Source organism: Sorex araneus, chromosome 4 (genome assembly GCF_027595985.1).
Source record: "Sorex araneus isolate mSorAra2 chromosome 4, mSorAra2.pri, whole genome shotgun sequence".
Lineage (NCBI taxonomy): Eukaryota > Metazoa > Chordata > Mammalia > Eulipotyphla > Soricidae > Sorex > Sorex araneus.
In genome coordinates this window covers 40,530,553-40,547,371 of record NC_073305.1, presented here as the reverse complement: position 1 = coordinate 40,547,371, position 16,819 = coordinate 40,530,553, and the positions used below count along the sequence as shown (strand labels likewise).

Here is a 16,819-nt window from a genome sequence, read left to right as displayed (position 1 = left end):
TCCGGGGTTGGGGGTGGGGTGGTGGGCTCAGATCCAGACTGCGGAGAATAAAAGACTTTTCTACCACCCCTTGCTGTTGCTGTCTGTCCCCTCTGACCCTGCTGGGCACACGGCTGGAGGTGAGGGGCTCGGGGAGGGGGGGCATGCATGGGGCAGGCAGAGCTTGGGGAAGTAGAGTGGGGGTCCCTGGCTTGAGTTGAGTGGTAGAGTCCTATGCCTTGGGAAGTAGAGTCTGCTGACCCACGAGCCTACTGCTGACTCCCTGAACCCCCAACCCAGCCGAGTTCCTGGGATCCCGATGCCAGACCCTGACTGCTGCCCGGAAGGCCCTTTATTCTTTGGAAAGTCTCCCCCACGCGGTCCAGTGTGTTGTGGGAGGGACACTCCAGTCCGAGTCGGAGACACAGTCCTGTGCAGGTGGGACTGACTGACCAGTGCCCGGTGGCTGGGTGCAGACGTGCCCCTCTGGTTCGGTTCACGATGACTGAGGGGACCCTGGAGAGCGCTGAGGCTTCTCATCGCCGAGGCCGGTCCCCTCAGGTCCGACGACAGGATCCAGGCTGGCTCTGGCCACTGCCACTGTGCTGCCCGGGCGGGAGTGGGGGGCGTGGTGGCCGGCACAGGCCCCGTGGGCCTCACATTTTAGTGAGCCGAAGCACGTTGAGGCGCACCGGGAGGAAGGTGGCACCCGCGGCGTAGGCGATCTCCCGCAGGACGCCCTCCCACTTCTTCTCCTCCTCGTTATACCTGCGGGGGTGCACGGGGGCCCAGGTCAGCCCAGAGTGGGCAGCAGGCCCAGGCTAGAGAGTGACACCCCGAGCCAGTCCATCTCTGAGGTGTGGGGTCAGCTCGGGGGGCGGGGGGATGAGGGTTCTACTTCCACAGAACATGTGGGTACCATCCTGCACTGCCTGAAGCCGGGCCCCCTCTGGGAATGTCCCCCGGTCCCCCAGCATGCCACGATCCCCTCTCCCCACCCCACCCCCGGGTCCCTGGTCACTGCTTAGAAAAGCAACAGGGACAAGAGAAGAGGTCCCGGGCACCCAGACTTCTTCTCTGACCCCCAGGAGAAGCATGGAAAGCAACGGCTCAGAGGCATGGGAGGTGCCGTCATTCTTAGCCCGGGGAAGCGGGGGCAGGCAGTCTCTTGAGTCTCCTCTCCTCCCTGGGGTCTGTTTCTTAGGAGTCTGTTATCTCAGCTGGGGTAGCTCCCAAGGGGCATATTTAGCATGTTCCACAGTGAGACCAGGCACCACGTGTGCCAACCCCAGCTTCCCCCGGAGAGCCCTGGCCCTGGTGAGGGGGCTTCTGGCAGGGATCGGCTCTGCCCACCAAGTGCCTGCCAGGGGCCTGACTGCCCAGCCACAGTGCAGGAGGGCATCAGCCTGGCCCAGGATTCTGCTCGTCCTTCTGGCCCCTCTCACCTCCAGATGTCATTGAGCTCCGTGGGGACCAGCTCCCCGGACTCTGTCTCCAGAGTGGCAAAGCCCCCAATGGCGTAGAGTGTGCCCGCGAGGCTGACTAGGCTGAGCGAGCTTCGCTCCTGCGGGAAGGCCTCAAAGGGCGTCCACCTGGAGGGGAAGGGAAGAGGGTGAGGAGGTGACGAGAGGTGCAAGTGGCCCCTCACCCCACCTCTGAAAGCCCAATGCCAACACAGCCTCCTGTGTCCCAACCCCTCCCACTGGTCTCGGGTCCCACCCCTGCCTCCCCCTTCACTTGGCCATCACTTCCTGACCCCTTCTCCACTGCCATGAACCCCTGTTTCCAGACCACCTGCACTATTTGCTATTCAGCTGCCCCCCTGCCTCCTGGGAAATCTCTACTCCATTCTCAAAGTCTGCTTCCATGAGGCATCTAAGCCAAACACACATGGGGGCTTGCCTCCCTCCTCTCCCCTGCCCTCTACTTACCTCCCCTCCACTCCCCTCCACTCACCTCTCTCCACTCACCTCCCTCTACTCACCTCCCTTCACTTCACCTCCCTTCACCGCCTCCCTCCATTTGCCTCCCTTCAGTCATCCTAGGCAAAGCCTCTCCCCCATGGCACTGAAGTTCTCTCCCCTACTGCCTTGGCACCCACTTTCCTTGGCCTGGAGCATCTTCCTCCCAGCAGCTGCTGTGCCAGCTCACTTTTCTGTTTCTCATCCCCGAAGCCTGGCAACCTCTGTCTGGTTCCCTGCTGATGCCCTAGGGCTAGGCCAGTGCCCCGTCCAAGTCAGAAGAAAGAACCGGCACTGCCCACTTCTCTCCTGCTCTAATCCTGGGCCACTCTGCCCCCACCGAGTCCCCAGAGCCTGCAAAGCGGCTTCCTCACCCCCCTCCCAGGACAGGGGCTCTGGTCCCACCAGGGCAGACCCAGTTCTGGAGCCCCAGAGCCAGGCTCCTCCAGCCCAGCCTGGCAGTCCTTGACCAGAAAGACGCCTAGGACACAGGGCCGTACTTGTTGTCTGTGATGCTGTACACCTCTGCGGAACTGGTCAGTCCTGTGTCTGTGACCCCAGCAACCACGAATATGCGGCCATCATGGATGGTGGCCCCAAAGAGTGAGCGGGCAGTCTGCATAGGCGCGAGCTCCTTCCACTCGAACTTCTTCGGGTCATAGACACACATCTTGTTCAGGCATTTCCTGGGGGGGAGGGGAGAGGCGATGGGCAGGGAGAGGGTGGGTGAAGGTCAGTGACCAGCTGGGCCTTCCCAGGCCCCAGCCCCGCCAGGGTCCACCCTGGGCCCCCTCTGCTCCCAGTCCCACCTTCCACCCTCCGGCTGTGCTCACTCCTCACCTGTTGCTGCCTTTGCCCCCAAGGACATAGACTAGGTCCATATGCGAGATCACCGCGTGGCCGTACACGGCGTAAGGCAGCGGGTCCGATTCGCCCCATTTGAAAGACCTGGAGGGGATGACAGTGGGGAGAGTGTCTGGCTCCAGCACACGGTCAGTCCCAGGCCTTGCCTCCTCCCATCCACCCAACATTTATTCAGGGGGCTCCCAAAGCGCTTAGTAACTTGCCCCCACTCTACTTCCCAGCCCCGGAACCTCCACTTCTGCCCTGTCCCAGGGTTCTGGCTCAGCTCCCACATCATGCCCTGCCCCTGGGAATGGCCCCGCCCCCAGATCCGACATGCCCCAGTCTGGTCCCGCCTTCCCCGCCCCCGATTGGCCCCACCTGGGACTGGCCCCGCCCCTGAGCTGGTCCCGCCCCGCCCCCATATCTGACCACGCCCCCTCCCCCAATTGGCCCCATCTGCGGGGCTGGTCTCTCTCCTGGGATTGGCCCCGCCCCCAGCGCACTCACTGCCGGTCATAGCACATGACTGAGTCCAGACTGAGTTCGCCTTCCTTGAGCTCTCGGCCGCCCACCACGTAGATGGAGTTGAGAGCCTCTCCCAGGCCAAAGAGGCAGCGCGGCGAGGGCAGCGGCGGCATCCCCAGCCACTCTGAGTCCAGGTGATCAAACTGCGAGTCAGGCGTCCAGTCAGCCACTGCTCAGGCTTACAGACCCTCCCTGCCCGACCTCCCCCAGGAGCATCATCTGGGGCTCAGCTGATGATTGGGGCGCTAAGCGCAGACGTGGAGCCTCTGAGGAAGAGGTCCACTGGAGCCCCCGGCCATGCCCCCAGTGAGTGAGGCTGCCTGCCTATGGTTCCCTGCCCACTCACTGCCTAGGAAACTTCCAGATGCAGCCCAGCCATTCACCCCTTAAGTCTGCAGCCCGCCCTCCCCTGCCCAGGTCATCTCACTGACCCTGTTCCTCCTACTCTCAGTACCTGCCCAGCTCCTACATAGGGCCAGGGCCTCCTGCAAAGCCCTCTCCCTCCCAGAGCTACTATTCCGATGAAATGAGAGCACCACTGTCAGCTGCCTCCATCTGCCTTCAGTCTATAGTATCTGCTACCCTCTTCCACTCCCCATCTTACTCTGATCTAACCACTAGCCAACCCTCAGCAGCAGACACCGGGGTCTGCATTACCCAGAACCCAGCACCACTCCCAGAGCTAGCCAGGCACCTGCAGGAAGTAAGCACTCATGGGGTCCTCTTTGTTGTCATCGTTGTAGAAGAGGCCCCCAGCCACGAACACCTGATTCTCCTTGGTTGTCAGGCTGACATGGTTCTTGGGGATCTGGGTGGAAAGCGAGGCACAGTAGCATTCATTGGCTGCCGGATCATAAGCCACGGTGCCCTCCTCATTGATCATCAAGATGAGGTCCTGCAGGAACATGCCAAAGCGCAGAGTGTCGTTGAGAATGCCCGGGAGGATGCGCTCCTCCTCCTCCTCCTCTTCCTTCTTATCCTCTGCCTTGGCGGCGTCGGGGCCCTTGTCCGCCGCCTTGGCGCTGGCTCCCCCCTTGCTCGGCTCCTTCTTCTTCTTGCGCAGCACCGTGAGGCGGCCGTCGTGCGCGTCCTTCACCATCTGGAGCTTGCGCAGCAGCTCGGGCTGGGCGCGCACGAGAGGGTGGCGCTCCACGCGGCTCTCCAGGAAGGCGCGCGGCAGCAGGCGGCAGCGCACGCTCTCGAAGACCGTGGGCAGCGAGCGCTGGCGCTCGGCCTGCGCCTCGGCGTCGCCGCTGCCCGCCCACTTCATCACCGCCTCGAACACCGCCTCCTCCTTCTCCACGTTGAGCCCGTCGCTGGAGATGATGGCGATGAGCTCGTCGGCCGAGAGCCCGAGGAAGTCGGCGTCGCGCGCCACGAGCGCAAAGCGCGCGCAGATGAAGTCGCGGGCGGCCACGGCGAGGCGCGCGCAGTCCAGCAGGAGGCCCAGGCGGAAGACGGCCAGGCAGTTAGAGAGGCACAGGCGCTTCTGGAGGAAGGACACGCAGATGGTGAAGATGGACGGGATCTGGAAGCGGTGCGCGGCGGCGAACAGATCCTGCACGCTCGCCTCGTCCAGCGAGATCTCCGACGTGTACAGGTAGTGCAGCACCTGGGCCACCACGTCCGGGGACACCTCCTCCAGGCGCAGCTCCCCCGAGCCCTCTGGCTCGGCCAGGAAACGCGCGCGGAAGAAGGGGCTGCAGGCCGCCAGCACCAGGCGGTGGCATGGGAACTCGCGCTCCCCGACCCGCACCACGCAGTCCAGGAACTTGCCGTGGTCCAGCATGTCCTTGAGTCCGTCCTGCAGGAGCGTCTGCTGGTACAACCGCTGCTCCTCCGCCTGTTCCAAGCCCAGTGCCATGGTGGGTGGCCGGGGATGCCGCGACCTTACCCGGGTGCTCTTCTCCTTCCGAACTGCCCCGCTGTCCTGTGAGCCGCGCCCAGTCTGCGCAGCTGTCCTCGCGGGCCTATATATAGAGGAAAGCCCGGCCCTGTAAGGCGAGCTGCCTGGCCTGCTGCGCATGGCGCATGACGCAGCCGCAGGGACAGACAGCTGGGCAGAGGCCCCCTCTCAGACCAGCCTTGACTCAGCCCTGAGGACTCAGGGGAAAGGGGTGTCTCATCCAAATAGATGAGTGCTCGCTGCCTCATTTTGGGATGGAGGATTGGCCACACCCAGATGTGTTCAGGTCTTACTCCTGGCCCTGTGCTTTAGGGGGTCACTCCTGGCAGTGCTCTGGGCACACCGTAGTGCCGGGGATCAAACTCGGGTCAGCCAGGTGCAAGTGCCAGTATGATCTAGTAAAATGTGACTTGGACTGTGGATTCCTTGGTCAGACAGTGCCCCTGAGGGATAGAAATGACCCAAGCTCTGACCATGAGTCCAAAAACAGGAAGTATTGGGGTCTCTGTTCCAGTTTCTCCCTTGCTTCAAACCTTCCAGGCCTTTCTGCCCAGTCTGCTCCCTTCCTCCCTGAAATAGCCTCAGCACCCGCATTCCACCCCCTGCCACCACCACCGTACCAATTACATGGGTTTCCTGCTCAGTGAATTCACTCTTTGGGGACCTTGTTACCCCACCTTTACCATGAGAGTGTAAGGGCGAAAGTGACGCCATGACAGGCAGCACAACTCAGCTAAATCAGCTAGGCCTCAGGTTCAGTTATGGGAACTAGAACTGTCTCAGTTTCCCAGCAATGAAACAATGCGTAACTAGCCAACCTGAATCCACCAGGGAAAGTTCCTGGGCTCAGCAAGTGGGCTCAATCAACCAATTCTCACAACGCCCAGAAACTGCTTTTTGGTAACCCTAAAAGAATGAGTAGCACATGGTTACATAAACTACAAGTAGAAACTATTGTTTAACTATTGCCTGACCACTGTTACCCTAGACACTTGCCAAAACACCTTTGTTTGATAACTAAGTAAGTTATCAAACAAAGTTATTCTTTCTGAAACAATGAGGCATGTACTGCTTATGTAATCAAACCCTATATTAACTGCTTACTGCCTGAAGTCGGGGTTGCTATCAAGAGACCACTCTGTGGGGCTGGAGCAATAGTACAGCGGGTAGGGCGTTTGCCTTGCACACAGCCGACCAGGGTTCGATTCCCAGCATCCCATATGGTCCCCCAAGCACTGCCAGGGGTGATTCCTGAGTGTAAAACCAAAAGTAACCCCTGTGCATCACCAGGTCTGACCAAAAAAAAAAAAAAGAAGACCACTCTGTGGGTGAGATAGTTGACTCCAGTATACTGAAATAAAACTCCTACCGCTTTGCATTATCCAGTTAGTGTCTCTGTCTGTCTCACCAGTTGGGAACCCATAGTCCCAGGCTTAATAGGAGGTCATTTACTTCTTTCAGCGGCAGCTCTGAGAATTCCCATGGACCGCAAGAAAACCCAAAGACACCCTAGGGACTCTGCTTTCCTGGACAGGACAGGCTTATTTTCCTCCTGACAAGCCTCCGTTTCCTTCCTGCACAGAGAAGGTGAAAGAGCTAGACGCAGAGGGCCTGCGCTCAATTCTGCTGAGACTCCGAAGCAAGGAGGTTCTGTACAGAGGATGGGAGCACCCCATCTCGTGGCTTCAATATTGGAGGGTGTCAGACAAGTAGCTTTCCGGGGATTCTGCTTTTTGCTACTCTGCTATGTGCTATCTTCCATAAGAGGTGTCTAAACCACCAATGTTAACATTGTCTCTGAGTGATAATCCTGATCCAAGCTTTCAAGGAGTAGCACTCAAAGTGCTTTGTTTTTAACTTTGCTTTTACTCCATTTTCTTGGTTCCTACTAAGCTTGGCTTGAGCCTGCGTAACACTGTGTGCCCCATTTGAGGACTCATGGTAGAGGCACAGGACAGCCCGTCCTGATGCCCACCGTGCTCTGGACTCCTGACCCTCCTCTCTGCTTCCATGCACGCACATCAGCTGGGGCCACCAAGATTAACTTGTTCCCTAAGTGTTGGAGGCTGCAGCTGTGGGTTAAATTTAGCCCACAGGACACTGGTGCAAGTATCTCTGGGGCATTCTCCCATCATCCCTCTGAGTCATTGGTTTATAACCTCAGGCTCGGAAGATAAGGGGATTGGAGAGGGGACCTCAGGTTGGACCAGGACTGTGTCACCTCCTGTTCTGTGCCCTCAACAGTGTCACCTCCTTTCCCCCTGAGCAGTGCATTTGACCGTTGCTCACTTTCCCCTGGTCCCCAGCAGAGTGGAGCAGGACCCAGTCCCTGGGCAGGCCTGGAGAGTCCTTAAGTCTAGCAGAAAGGACAAAGCACACCGGAGAGCATCAGTGGCAGTGCCCTGGCTACGGGGCACCTCTGTCCTGCACTGCCAATGAGGAGACCCAGCTCTGAGAGGCTGACTTGACAGGCCGAGTGACATGGGTAGCTAATGACTCGGCCAGACAAAGCAGCCTTGCACACCTCACACTGCAGGACCCCCGCCCCCCCCCCACACACACCCTCCTTACTGCCTCCCACAAATTAATAAAAAGTATCCGTGGATCACAGACTTACTTCCCAAAGCTCGGGACAGAAGGTACTGAGTGAACAATTAATTTATATTTATAAGATGACTCAGTGGTATATTTTTAGACGATGATAATTCTCCATGTGCTCTATCCCTGTGTGGCTATTCCACTCGAATATTCATATGTGAAATATCTTCTCCATTCATCGAGAACCTGCTACGCACTGTTGTCGCTGCTGCGGGTTCCGCAGTGAATATGAGACAAAGATATCTTGTCTTGGGCCAGAGAGATGATATGAAGGTTAAGGCGTTTGGCCAGGATGCAGCTGTGGCTGTGACATTGGTTCGAACCCTGACACCATGTGTGTGACCCCTGAGCACAGAGGTAGGTGTGGCCCTTGAACACTGCTGGGTTTGCTTCCAAAACAAACAAAAATATCCTGTCTGTTGAAGCCTATGTTCAGATGGGGTGGGGACAGATAATAGCAAATAAATAATGACGCAGGGCAGCGATAACTGCTATGATGATAAATACCAGGGAAGGGGGAGAGAAGTAGCAGGCAAAGATGGCATCTAATGTAGTCCCTGACAAGATGACTTTCCAAAGCCTGGAAAAAGAAACTTCCAGGGGCCGGAGCGATGGTACAGCAGGGAGGGCGTTTGCCTTGCATGCGGCCGACCCGGGTTTGATCCCCACATTCCATATGGTCCCCCAGCATTGCCAGGAGTAATTTCTGAGTGCAGGGCCAGGAGTAACCTCTGAGCATCGCTGAGTGTGATGAAAAAAGAAAAAAAGAAAGAATGAAAGAAAGAAAGAAAGAAAGAAAGAAAGAAAGAAAGAAAGAAAGAAAGAAAGAAAGAAAGAAAGAGAGAGAGAGAGAGAGAGAGGAGGGAGGGAGGGAGGGAGGGAGGGAGGGAGGGAGAGAGAGAGAAAGAAAGAAAGAAAGAAAGAAAGAAAGAAAGAAAGAAAGAAAGAAAGAAAGAAAGAAAGAAAGAAAGAAAGAAAGAAAGAAAGAAAGAAAGAAAGAAAGAAAGAAAGAAGGAAGGAAGGAAGGAAAGAAAGAGAGAAACTTACAGGAACAGCTTGAGTAAATGCCCTGAGGAAGGAGAGCAATTAGAAGATTCTAGGAAAAGTGAGACGGACAGCAGGGTGAGGGCAGTGAAGGAGGCAAGCAAGAGAAGGGCCTGGAAGTCAATGTGGGTCCTGTTGGACAGTGTACAAATCTGGGCTGTTCTTCATGAACTTGGGAGTCACTTTTCTTCAAAAATTATAATTATAAAGATATACAGAAGTAAAGAGAATAACGTTTACCTTCATGTACCCATCATCCCAGTTCAAGTATCAGTTCATGAATTCATGATTAATTCCTTTTATCTCTGCCCACATCCCCACAGCACCCCCTCTCAATCTTTGTAGCTGCCTAGTGATCGGATGTGTGTACAGGCATGAGATGGAAAAAGCATGACCTCACAGCTTTTAGTTGAATTCAGAGAAAATGTGATCTCACTGAAGTTAAAAGAAGTTATAAGAAGTTAAAATTAAAAGAAGACTTTTAATTTTACTCACTTAATTTTCACACCAGTATTATAAGGTAGGTGTTATTTCTCCCATTCTACAGAAATTGAAATTTAGATGGCCAGCAAATAGGCAAACACCTTTTAGAAAATATATTTATAGAGGTATAAAGGAGGCCAAGCCCTGCCAAGATGGAGATCCGTCTCAGGGCCTTGAGCACACGCACCCTGTGTTCTACCACGTTAGCTCTCTCTCCAGCCCCGCTGTTGGACCCTGTAAGAAGCATTTAGACAAACCCAAAACCTCCCTCTCCCCGTGCTGAGGGCAATCCTGGCTTTTCCATTTGTCATCCTGGGAAAGGGGAGTGGGAGGAAGGAAAGGACAAAGGAGCAAGTCAGCACCAGGATGGTTTATTCTGTCCCATCCAACAGAAGACAACCCAGCCTTGGCTTTTCCTGACCCCAGCCTGGCAACAGAAGGTAGCTCAAGTAGGCTCCTTCCTTTTGCAGATGGAAGCGGAATTCCTGTGACAACACCAGGCCAACAGAGAGCTGCAGCAAGGGCATTAATCAGGTGCCCACTGGCTCAAGCTACCAGGGAAAGCATTTTCTTTGCCACCTCTGGCCTCTCTTTCCCCCTTCCCAGCCAAAGACACTGGGAGACCTGGCCTGGGGAACTCTCTTCTATCTTTCAGGCAACACAACAGCAGCCGCAGGAGGAAGAAGAGAAACAAATGGACGCGCCAGCAACACCAAATAGACTGAGAGGATGAAAATAACACTGGAAAAAATCTGTAATTTGTCATTGGAAACCCAGCATACCATAGCAGGTTAGCACCTGCTTGGTAAACTTAAATAGGGCCATGGACTTTTACAAGGAAAGGACCAAGCAGAATCCAGAGTTTTTAACCTCATAGCAAAATACCAAGGATGCACTAAAAGATCCTCCATCACCAGAACCAGAAAGCCACAACCTGAGTGTGGAGAGGATCGACCGATGTCAACACCAAGATGCATCTGATGTTAAACTCATCTTGAAAGAACTTGAAAGCAGCCACCATAAGAGTATTTCAAGAATTGTGACAAATTCTCTTGAAACAAATTTTTTAATTATTTATTTTTTGCTTTTCGGGTCACACCCGGCGATGCAAAGGGGTTACTCCTGGCTCTGCACTCAGGAATCACTCCTGGCGGTGCTCAGGGGACCATATGGGATGCTGGGAATTGAACCCGGTCAGCCGCGTGTAAGGCAAATGCCCTACCCGCTGTGCTATTGCTCCAGCCCCCGAAACAAATTTTTTAAATAGAAAATCTCTTGGACCTGGATGATGGATCAGTGACTTAAAGTTCTATTCCTCAAGCAGAGACCAGGAATTCATACACTAATGTGGACTACCCTCTACTGTTTGGGATACCCTATAAGGAATGATTTTTTAAAACGAATAAATAGAATATTTGATGAGAAATATAAATTATATGTAAGAAACCAGATGGGAATTATCAAACTGGAAAATAAAATAACAGGAAAATGGAGATCCATCTCAGGGCCTTAAGCATGCTAGCCGTGTGTTCTACCGTTTTAGCTTCTCTCCCAGCCTGCTGTTGGGTTCTTTAAGGAGTATTTAGACAAGCCCAACACCACTCCCGATGCTGAGGGCAGTCCTGGCTCTTCCATTTGTCATCCTGGGGAAAGGGGAGTGGGAGGAAGGAAAGAACAAAGAAATGAGTTTGCTGGATCTTGCTAGATCGTTTCAGGGGGAAAGAAAAGAAGTCAGAGTATAAAATCAGTGTTAATGAATTGTATTTAGCCAATCAGAACAACAGAGATAGAGAGAGAGAGAGAGAGAGAGAGAGAGAGAGAGAGAGAGAGAGAGAGAGAGAGAGAGAGAGAGAGAGAGAGAGAGAAAGACAGCAAAGTGGGGAGGAGCAGAGAACCGCATCTCAGGCCCATGAGACAGTAGCTCATAGTGGAATGTTTGTATCATAACAAGCCCAGAAGAAGAGGAGAAAGAAAAGAAAGTAGGACTTAAAGAGTAACTGAATAAATGATGATTGAAAATTTACAAAATTTAATGAAAAAAATACAAAGCTACAAATTTAAGAAGCTGAGCAAATACCAAACAAGATGCACCACCCCCCCCCAAAAAAAACATGCAAAATCATGCCATTATGACATTTGTAAGAATGAAACACAAAAGAGAAAAGGTGGGGGTGGAAGTCTAGGCCACACCTGGCAGTGTGGGGACCAAACCTGAGTTGGCCGCACGTAAAGCAAGCACCTTAATCCTTGTGCTCTCCTCCCCAAACTGAAGGAAATTTGCCAAGAATACAGCTCAATGGATCAGGAAAAAGCCTACAGCCCAAGTACATTGTTGTGTAGTTTCACAATACCCAAGATAAAAAAAAGACCTGAACTCCAGACAGAAAAAAAAAAAACTGTACATACACATAGGATGTGGGACCTAAATGGCATTGGGATTCTCCACAGAAACAAAAATTTCTGGCAACTAAAAGTCTAAGGGAAAAATTGGGGCTGGAACAATGGTACAGCGGGTAGGGCATTTGCCTTTCACGCAGCCAACCCGGGTTCGATTCCCAGCATCCCATATGGTCCCCTGAGCACCGCCAGGAGTAATTCCTGAGTGCAAAGCCAGGAGTAACCCCTGTGCATCACCAAAAAGAAAAAAAAAACCACAAGTCTTAGGGAAAATTTACCCAACCTGGAATTCTATACCCAGACAAACTATTCTCGTGCAATATTAGAATGATAAAAATCTTCAGGGACGGGGCTGGAGCGATAGCACAGCGGGTAGGGCGTTTGCCTTGCACGCAGCCGACCCGGGTTCGAATCCCAGCATCCCATATGGTCCCCTGAGCGCCGCCAGGGATGATTCCTGAGTGCATGAACCAGGAATGACCCCTGTGCATTGCCAGGTGTGATCCAAAAAAAAAAAAAATCTTCAGGGACTAGGGATATAGCTTAGTGATACAAACCTCCCATATATGATGGTCTACTTGGGTTCCATCCCCAGAGTTTCTACCCTCCCCTCCCAATTCATTGAAGTGGTAATAAGGAGAAGGTAAATTTTAGAATTAGGTAAGACATACGGAGATATTAAACATCAATGAATTGGGGCTGGATCGATAGCACAGCAGGTAGGGCGTTTGCCTTGCACGCGGCCGACCCGGGTTCAAATCCCAGCATCCCATATGGTCCCCTGAGCACGGCCAGGGGTGATTCCTGAGTGCAGAGCCAGGAGTAACCCCTGTGCATCGCCGGGTGTGACCCAAAAAAAAAAAACAAATAAACATCAATGAATTACCATTTCTGCCATGAAGATTGGGGAAGACAATCTCAAAAAGAGTAGCACTGTATCCTGGTGTAGTGTGTTAATTAGCTTTTCCAGACTCTCTGTGGGAGATGGTTCCAGTTTTCTGCACATCAGGACCACTGCTCATGGGTTTTATTACTGGCTAATTGTCATACCTGTGGTCAGCTTGGTAACTGTGGCCACAGTCTTGTTGACCACCAGATTTGTCATCTTCCTAATAAGGCCCAGTCACATCAGGCCTGGCCACAGATTTCCCTGTGCCCCTAAGCCCCTCATTGGGAAGCTCTTGAGAGAGGTGCTGCACCACAGTGAAGGAGCACACCCAGAATACGGAAGATAGAGACTCCAGGGAAATAGAAGATTCATATAAGAAATAGGGGAGGGGAATCCATGAGGATGAGGGAGAGAGATCACAGGATGAGGGCTGGAGAGTAGACATTCAGATTCAAGTGAGGGCTCTGGAAGATGACACCAACCAAGGGCCTACTGCATCTCCACCTGCTGGGAGGAGAATTACACAGATGGCCTAGAGTTTGGGGACATAATACACAGAAACTCAAGTAATTGATTTTTTAAGAGATAAAAGTTATAAAAGTGGGGCTGGAGCAATAGCACAGAGGGTAGGGCATTTGCCTTGCACGCGGCCGACCCAGGTTTGATTTCCAGCATCCCATATGGTCCTCTGAGCACCCCTCGAGGTAATTCCTGAGTGCAGAGCCAGGAGCGACCCCTGTGCATTGCCAGGTGTGACCCAAAAATCAAAAAAAAAAGTTATACAAGAAATGTAGGGGCCAGAGCAACATAGTATAGTGTGGGTAGGGCCTTTGCCTTGCATGTGATCAATCTCTGGCATCCCATATGGCCTCCTGAGCACTGCAGGAGTGATTCCTGAGCATCGAGTCGGGAGTAAGCCATAACACCACCAGATGTGCCCCCCAAAAAAAAAATAAGAAAAGAAATGTAAGCATCACTTATTCTACTCCTCAGTTGATTCCAGCAATTCCATTCTCATATAATATATACAGGGACGATTACTATAACCCTAAATGATAATATAACCATAGCGGGAGAGAGGGGAAGGGAAACCATATGTTTATACATATGATAGCGTATAAAAATAAATCAATAGCTGATGCCTAAGGTGGAGGGGAGGAAATAGAGGTGGGCTTTCACTGGCATGAAATCCACAAAATGCAAATTGAATTGGAACTTGTTGCCTGTTGAGAGATGAAAGACAGATGCAGGGAACTGCAGTTTGGGGAGTTTGGTGGTTTTGCTGTTGTTGTTCCTCCTTGGTGCTCAGGATCACCATGACTGAACTTAGGGATGACCAAGGCCATACCAGAAGGTTGGTTAGGAGCCACTAGGGCCACTCTCAGTGGTGCTCAGAGGTATGCATTGCAGGGCCAAATTCAGGGCCTTATTTACAAGGCATGTGCTCTACCACTTGAGCCACTTCCCCACATCCCCCCCCCTTTTTGGGGGGTCACTGGTAGTAACTAAGCAACTAGGGAGGCCCCTAGAAGAAGGGGAAAGTGGAAAGCTAGAGAGATTGTACAGGAGGTGAGGCACATGCTTTATATGCAATGTCGCAACTGCAATCCTGGTTCAAAGCCCTGGGGCCACATACTGTCCTCTGAGCACTGCCAGAGGCCACACCTGAGCACAGAACCAGGAAAGCACTGCCAGGTAGATCCCCCCAAAAAACAAAGAGGAAAAAAGTGTGTTCAAGTTTTTTTTTTTTGCTTTTTGGGTCACACCCGGCGATGCACAGGGGTTACTCCTGGCTCATGCACTCAGGAATTACTCCTGGTGGTGCTCGGGGGACCATATGGGATGCTGGGAATCAAACCCGGGTCGGCCGCGTGCAAGGCAAACGCCCTACCCGCTGTGCTATTGCTCCAGCCCCAAGTGTGTTCAAGTTTAACTTTAATTTTAAAAACTAGATAATCTCATGGGGCCAGAGAGATGGTACAGCAGGTAGGACACTTGCCATGCACATGACTGTATGACTGTCCCTGCTTTGATCCCTGGCACCCCCCCGCCCAGCATACCAAGAGTGATCTCTGAGTGCAGAGCCACACCTGAGCATCACCAGGTGTGGCCCCAAAACCAATCAATCAATCAATATTAGTTAATTCCCCCAAGAATTCGATAGAAAATAATGTGTGGCATTGGGTTGGTACTCAGAGCATAGGCTGATCTCACCTACCACCCGGGACAGCTGGTGCTAGAGGAAGATGACGCTATCCGGGGGAGGATCGGTTCTGGCAGAGCCAGACACTGCTTTGCGAAAGTTGGGGGGGTCTCCCACATCAGGCAGAGCACCCTCAGACTATGCACAGTATATTGTGGGGGTTCTCTCAGGATGCCTGGGTCCCAGGACCATAATTTGTGGGGGGAGGGTGGAAAGTGACTTCCGCTCTCCCATAACCAACAGTCTGCTCACAGAACTTGTTTTCTTGTGTCTTAGAGTTTTTGCTATTCGATTCGGAGCTCCCTGCTTCTGGAAGAAGAAGCGAAAAAGGAGTCAGAGCTCGGTGACAGATCCTGGCTTTTAAGGAGAAATGTGCGTGCTGTCAGGCAGGAGAGGCAGGAAGTGGCCTGTCAGGAACCTGGACTCTTTGAGGGTGATTCCTCTTGTTCCAGATCGAGATATTAAAAACAGTGGGATATGGGGAGAAATAGCACAGCGGGTAGGGCGTTTGCCTTGCACGCGGCTGACCTGGGTTCGATTTCCATCATCCCATATGGTCCCCTGAGCACTTCCAGGGGGTAATTCCTGAGTGCAGAGCCAGGAGTAACTCCTGTGCATCGCTGGGTGTGACCCAAAAAGAAAAAGAACTTTAAATTAAAAAAAAAAGTGGATATACTCTTTAGCCATAAAGAGAAATGGAGTAATAGTACACAGAACAATGACATATGTTACCATAAGGATGAGCCTCCCAGTTCATACCCTGAGAAAAGATAGGCACAAAGTAGAACATTTTTAGGGGACTGACCACACCCTGGCAATGCTCAGGAGTTATTCTTGGCTCTACTCTGGAATTACTCCTGGCAGTTCTCAGGGGACCATCTGGGATGCTGGGGACTGAACCCCAGGTCGGCCATGTGTAAGGCAAACAACCTACTTACCGTCCTATCACTCTGGCCAAGATAGAATATTGTGTGACCCTACTTCTGTGAACTCCTTAGATAGGTTAAATCCACAGAGACCACATAGATGCACGGTTTCCAGAGGCAGCAGAAGGGGAATGAGGAGCAACTGCTTAATGGTTATGAGGTTTCTTTTTAAGGTGATGAGATTTGGGGGGAATTAGAGGTGGTGGTGACACCTCCTTGTGGGCACGCCACACTCCACTTTAATGTTTAATGTCATTAACAGTCACTTAAAGATGACTTTATGTGATGAGAATTTTACCTCTAGTAGAAAATGGAAGGGGAGAAAATGGAAGGAAAAATGTCTGCACCCACAGTCTCCCCGTGGGTTCCCCCAAGTCCATCACTACAGACTTGAGCGTCCTTCCATGCATTCCAGTAACTTCCCAGGGCACTATCTGGGGTCCCAGGGCCATCTTGGCCTCACACCCTGTTTCTGATTCGGAGGGGACTCCCTTCCCGCCTCTCCCTCATGCTTTGGCTCTTCCCTTCCCTTCAGTTTTGTGGAGGATTCGGTTGGTGCTGACTCCGCTTACTCTCACCTGTCCGTGTCAGAACACGGAGACCGGAGCACAGCTGAACCCCAGCAGCTGTCCCCACAGGGTCGGGCTGGGGGCTGGATACGGTTGATGGTGAGAAATGACATTATCTCTTTTGGTGGTGGTGGTGGGCGGGGGAGGAACTCGTTCTTCGCGTGAAGGACGTTGTGAAGGCCTTTTGTTCTTCGTGTGTCAGTGGGGCAGGGAAGGGCGAGGCTGGGTATTTGCCAGCACTGAGCAGCCTCTTTCTGACTGGGAGAGGCCCACCTGCCTCCAGCAGGAAATGTCACTGACTTTCCCAACCTCCCTTGGGGCGAGGTGACAGGTGTGTGCCCTGAACCTGCCCTTGAGATGCACCCAGGAAAAAAAAAGAGCAAGAGAGCAGGCAACAGTGTTTTGGGGGTGACGATGGCAGAGGAGCAGTCTGCTTTGGGTTGGGGGTGGCGGGGGGTGGGGAGGCAGTGCAGACAGCATCTTGTCCATCATC

At 52.8% G+C, this 16,819-nt stretch overlaps 1 protein-coding gene across 1 annotated transcript; it reads right to left on the bottom strand.

The window, feature by feature from the left end:
* Window positions 1–2: 2 nt before the first annotated feature.
* KLHL40 (kelch like family member 40) lies at window positions 3–5,241 on the bottom strand. The gene is made up of 6 exons (XM_004614540.2): window positions 4,006–5,241; window positions 3,294–3,454; window positions 2,781–2,888; window positions 2,441–2,626; window positions 1,425–1,571; window positions 3–747 (listed from the first exon to the last, which is right to left on the bottom strand). The coding sequence occupies exons 1-6, from the start codon at window positions 5,173–5,175 to the stop codon at window positions 636–638; spliced, it is 1,884 nt and encodes a 627-aa protein (XP_004614597.2). The 5' UTR covers window positions 5,176–5,241; the 3' UTR covers window positions 3–635.
* Between the last annotated feature and the right edge of the window lie 11,578 nt (window positions 5,242–16,819).

What these genes read in the sequence shown, in the direction of transcription:
- KLHL40 (XM_004614540.2), bottom strand. Translation starts at nt 5,175, where the DNA reads ATGGCACTGGGCTTGGAACAGGCGGAGGAGCAGCGGTTGTACCAGCAG. An exon ending in TACAGCATCACAGACAACAA is followed by an intron (nt 1,572 to 2,440) that starts GTACGGCCCTGT and finishes CTTCCCCTCCAG; the next exon opens with GTGGACGCCCTTTGAGGCCT. An exon ending in GAGCTCAATGACATCTGGAG is followed by an intron (nt 748 to 1,424) that starts GTGAGAGGGGCC and finishes GCACCCCCGCAG; the next exon opens with GTATAACGAGGAGGAGAAGA.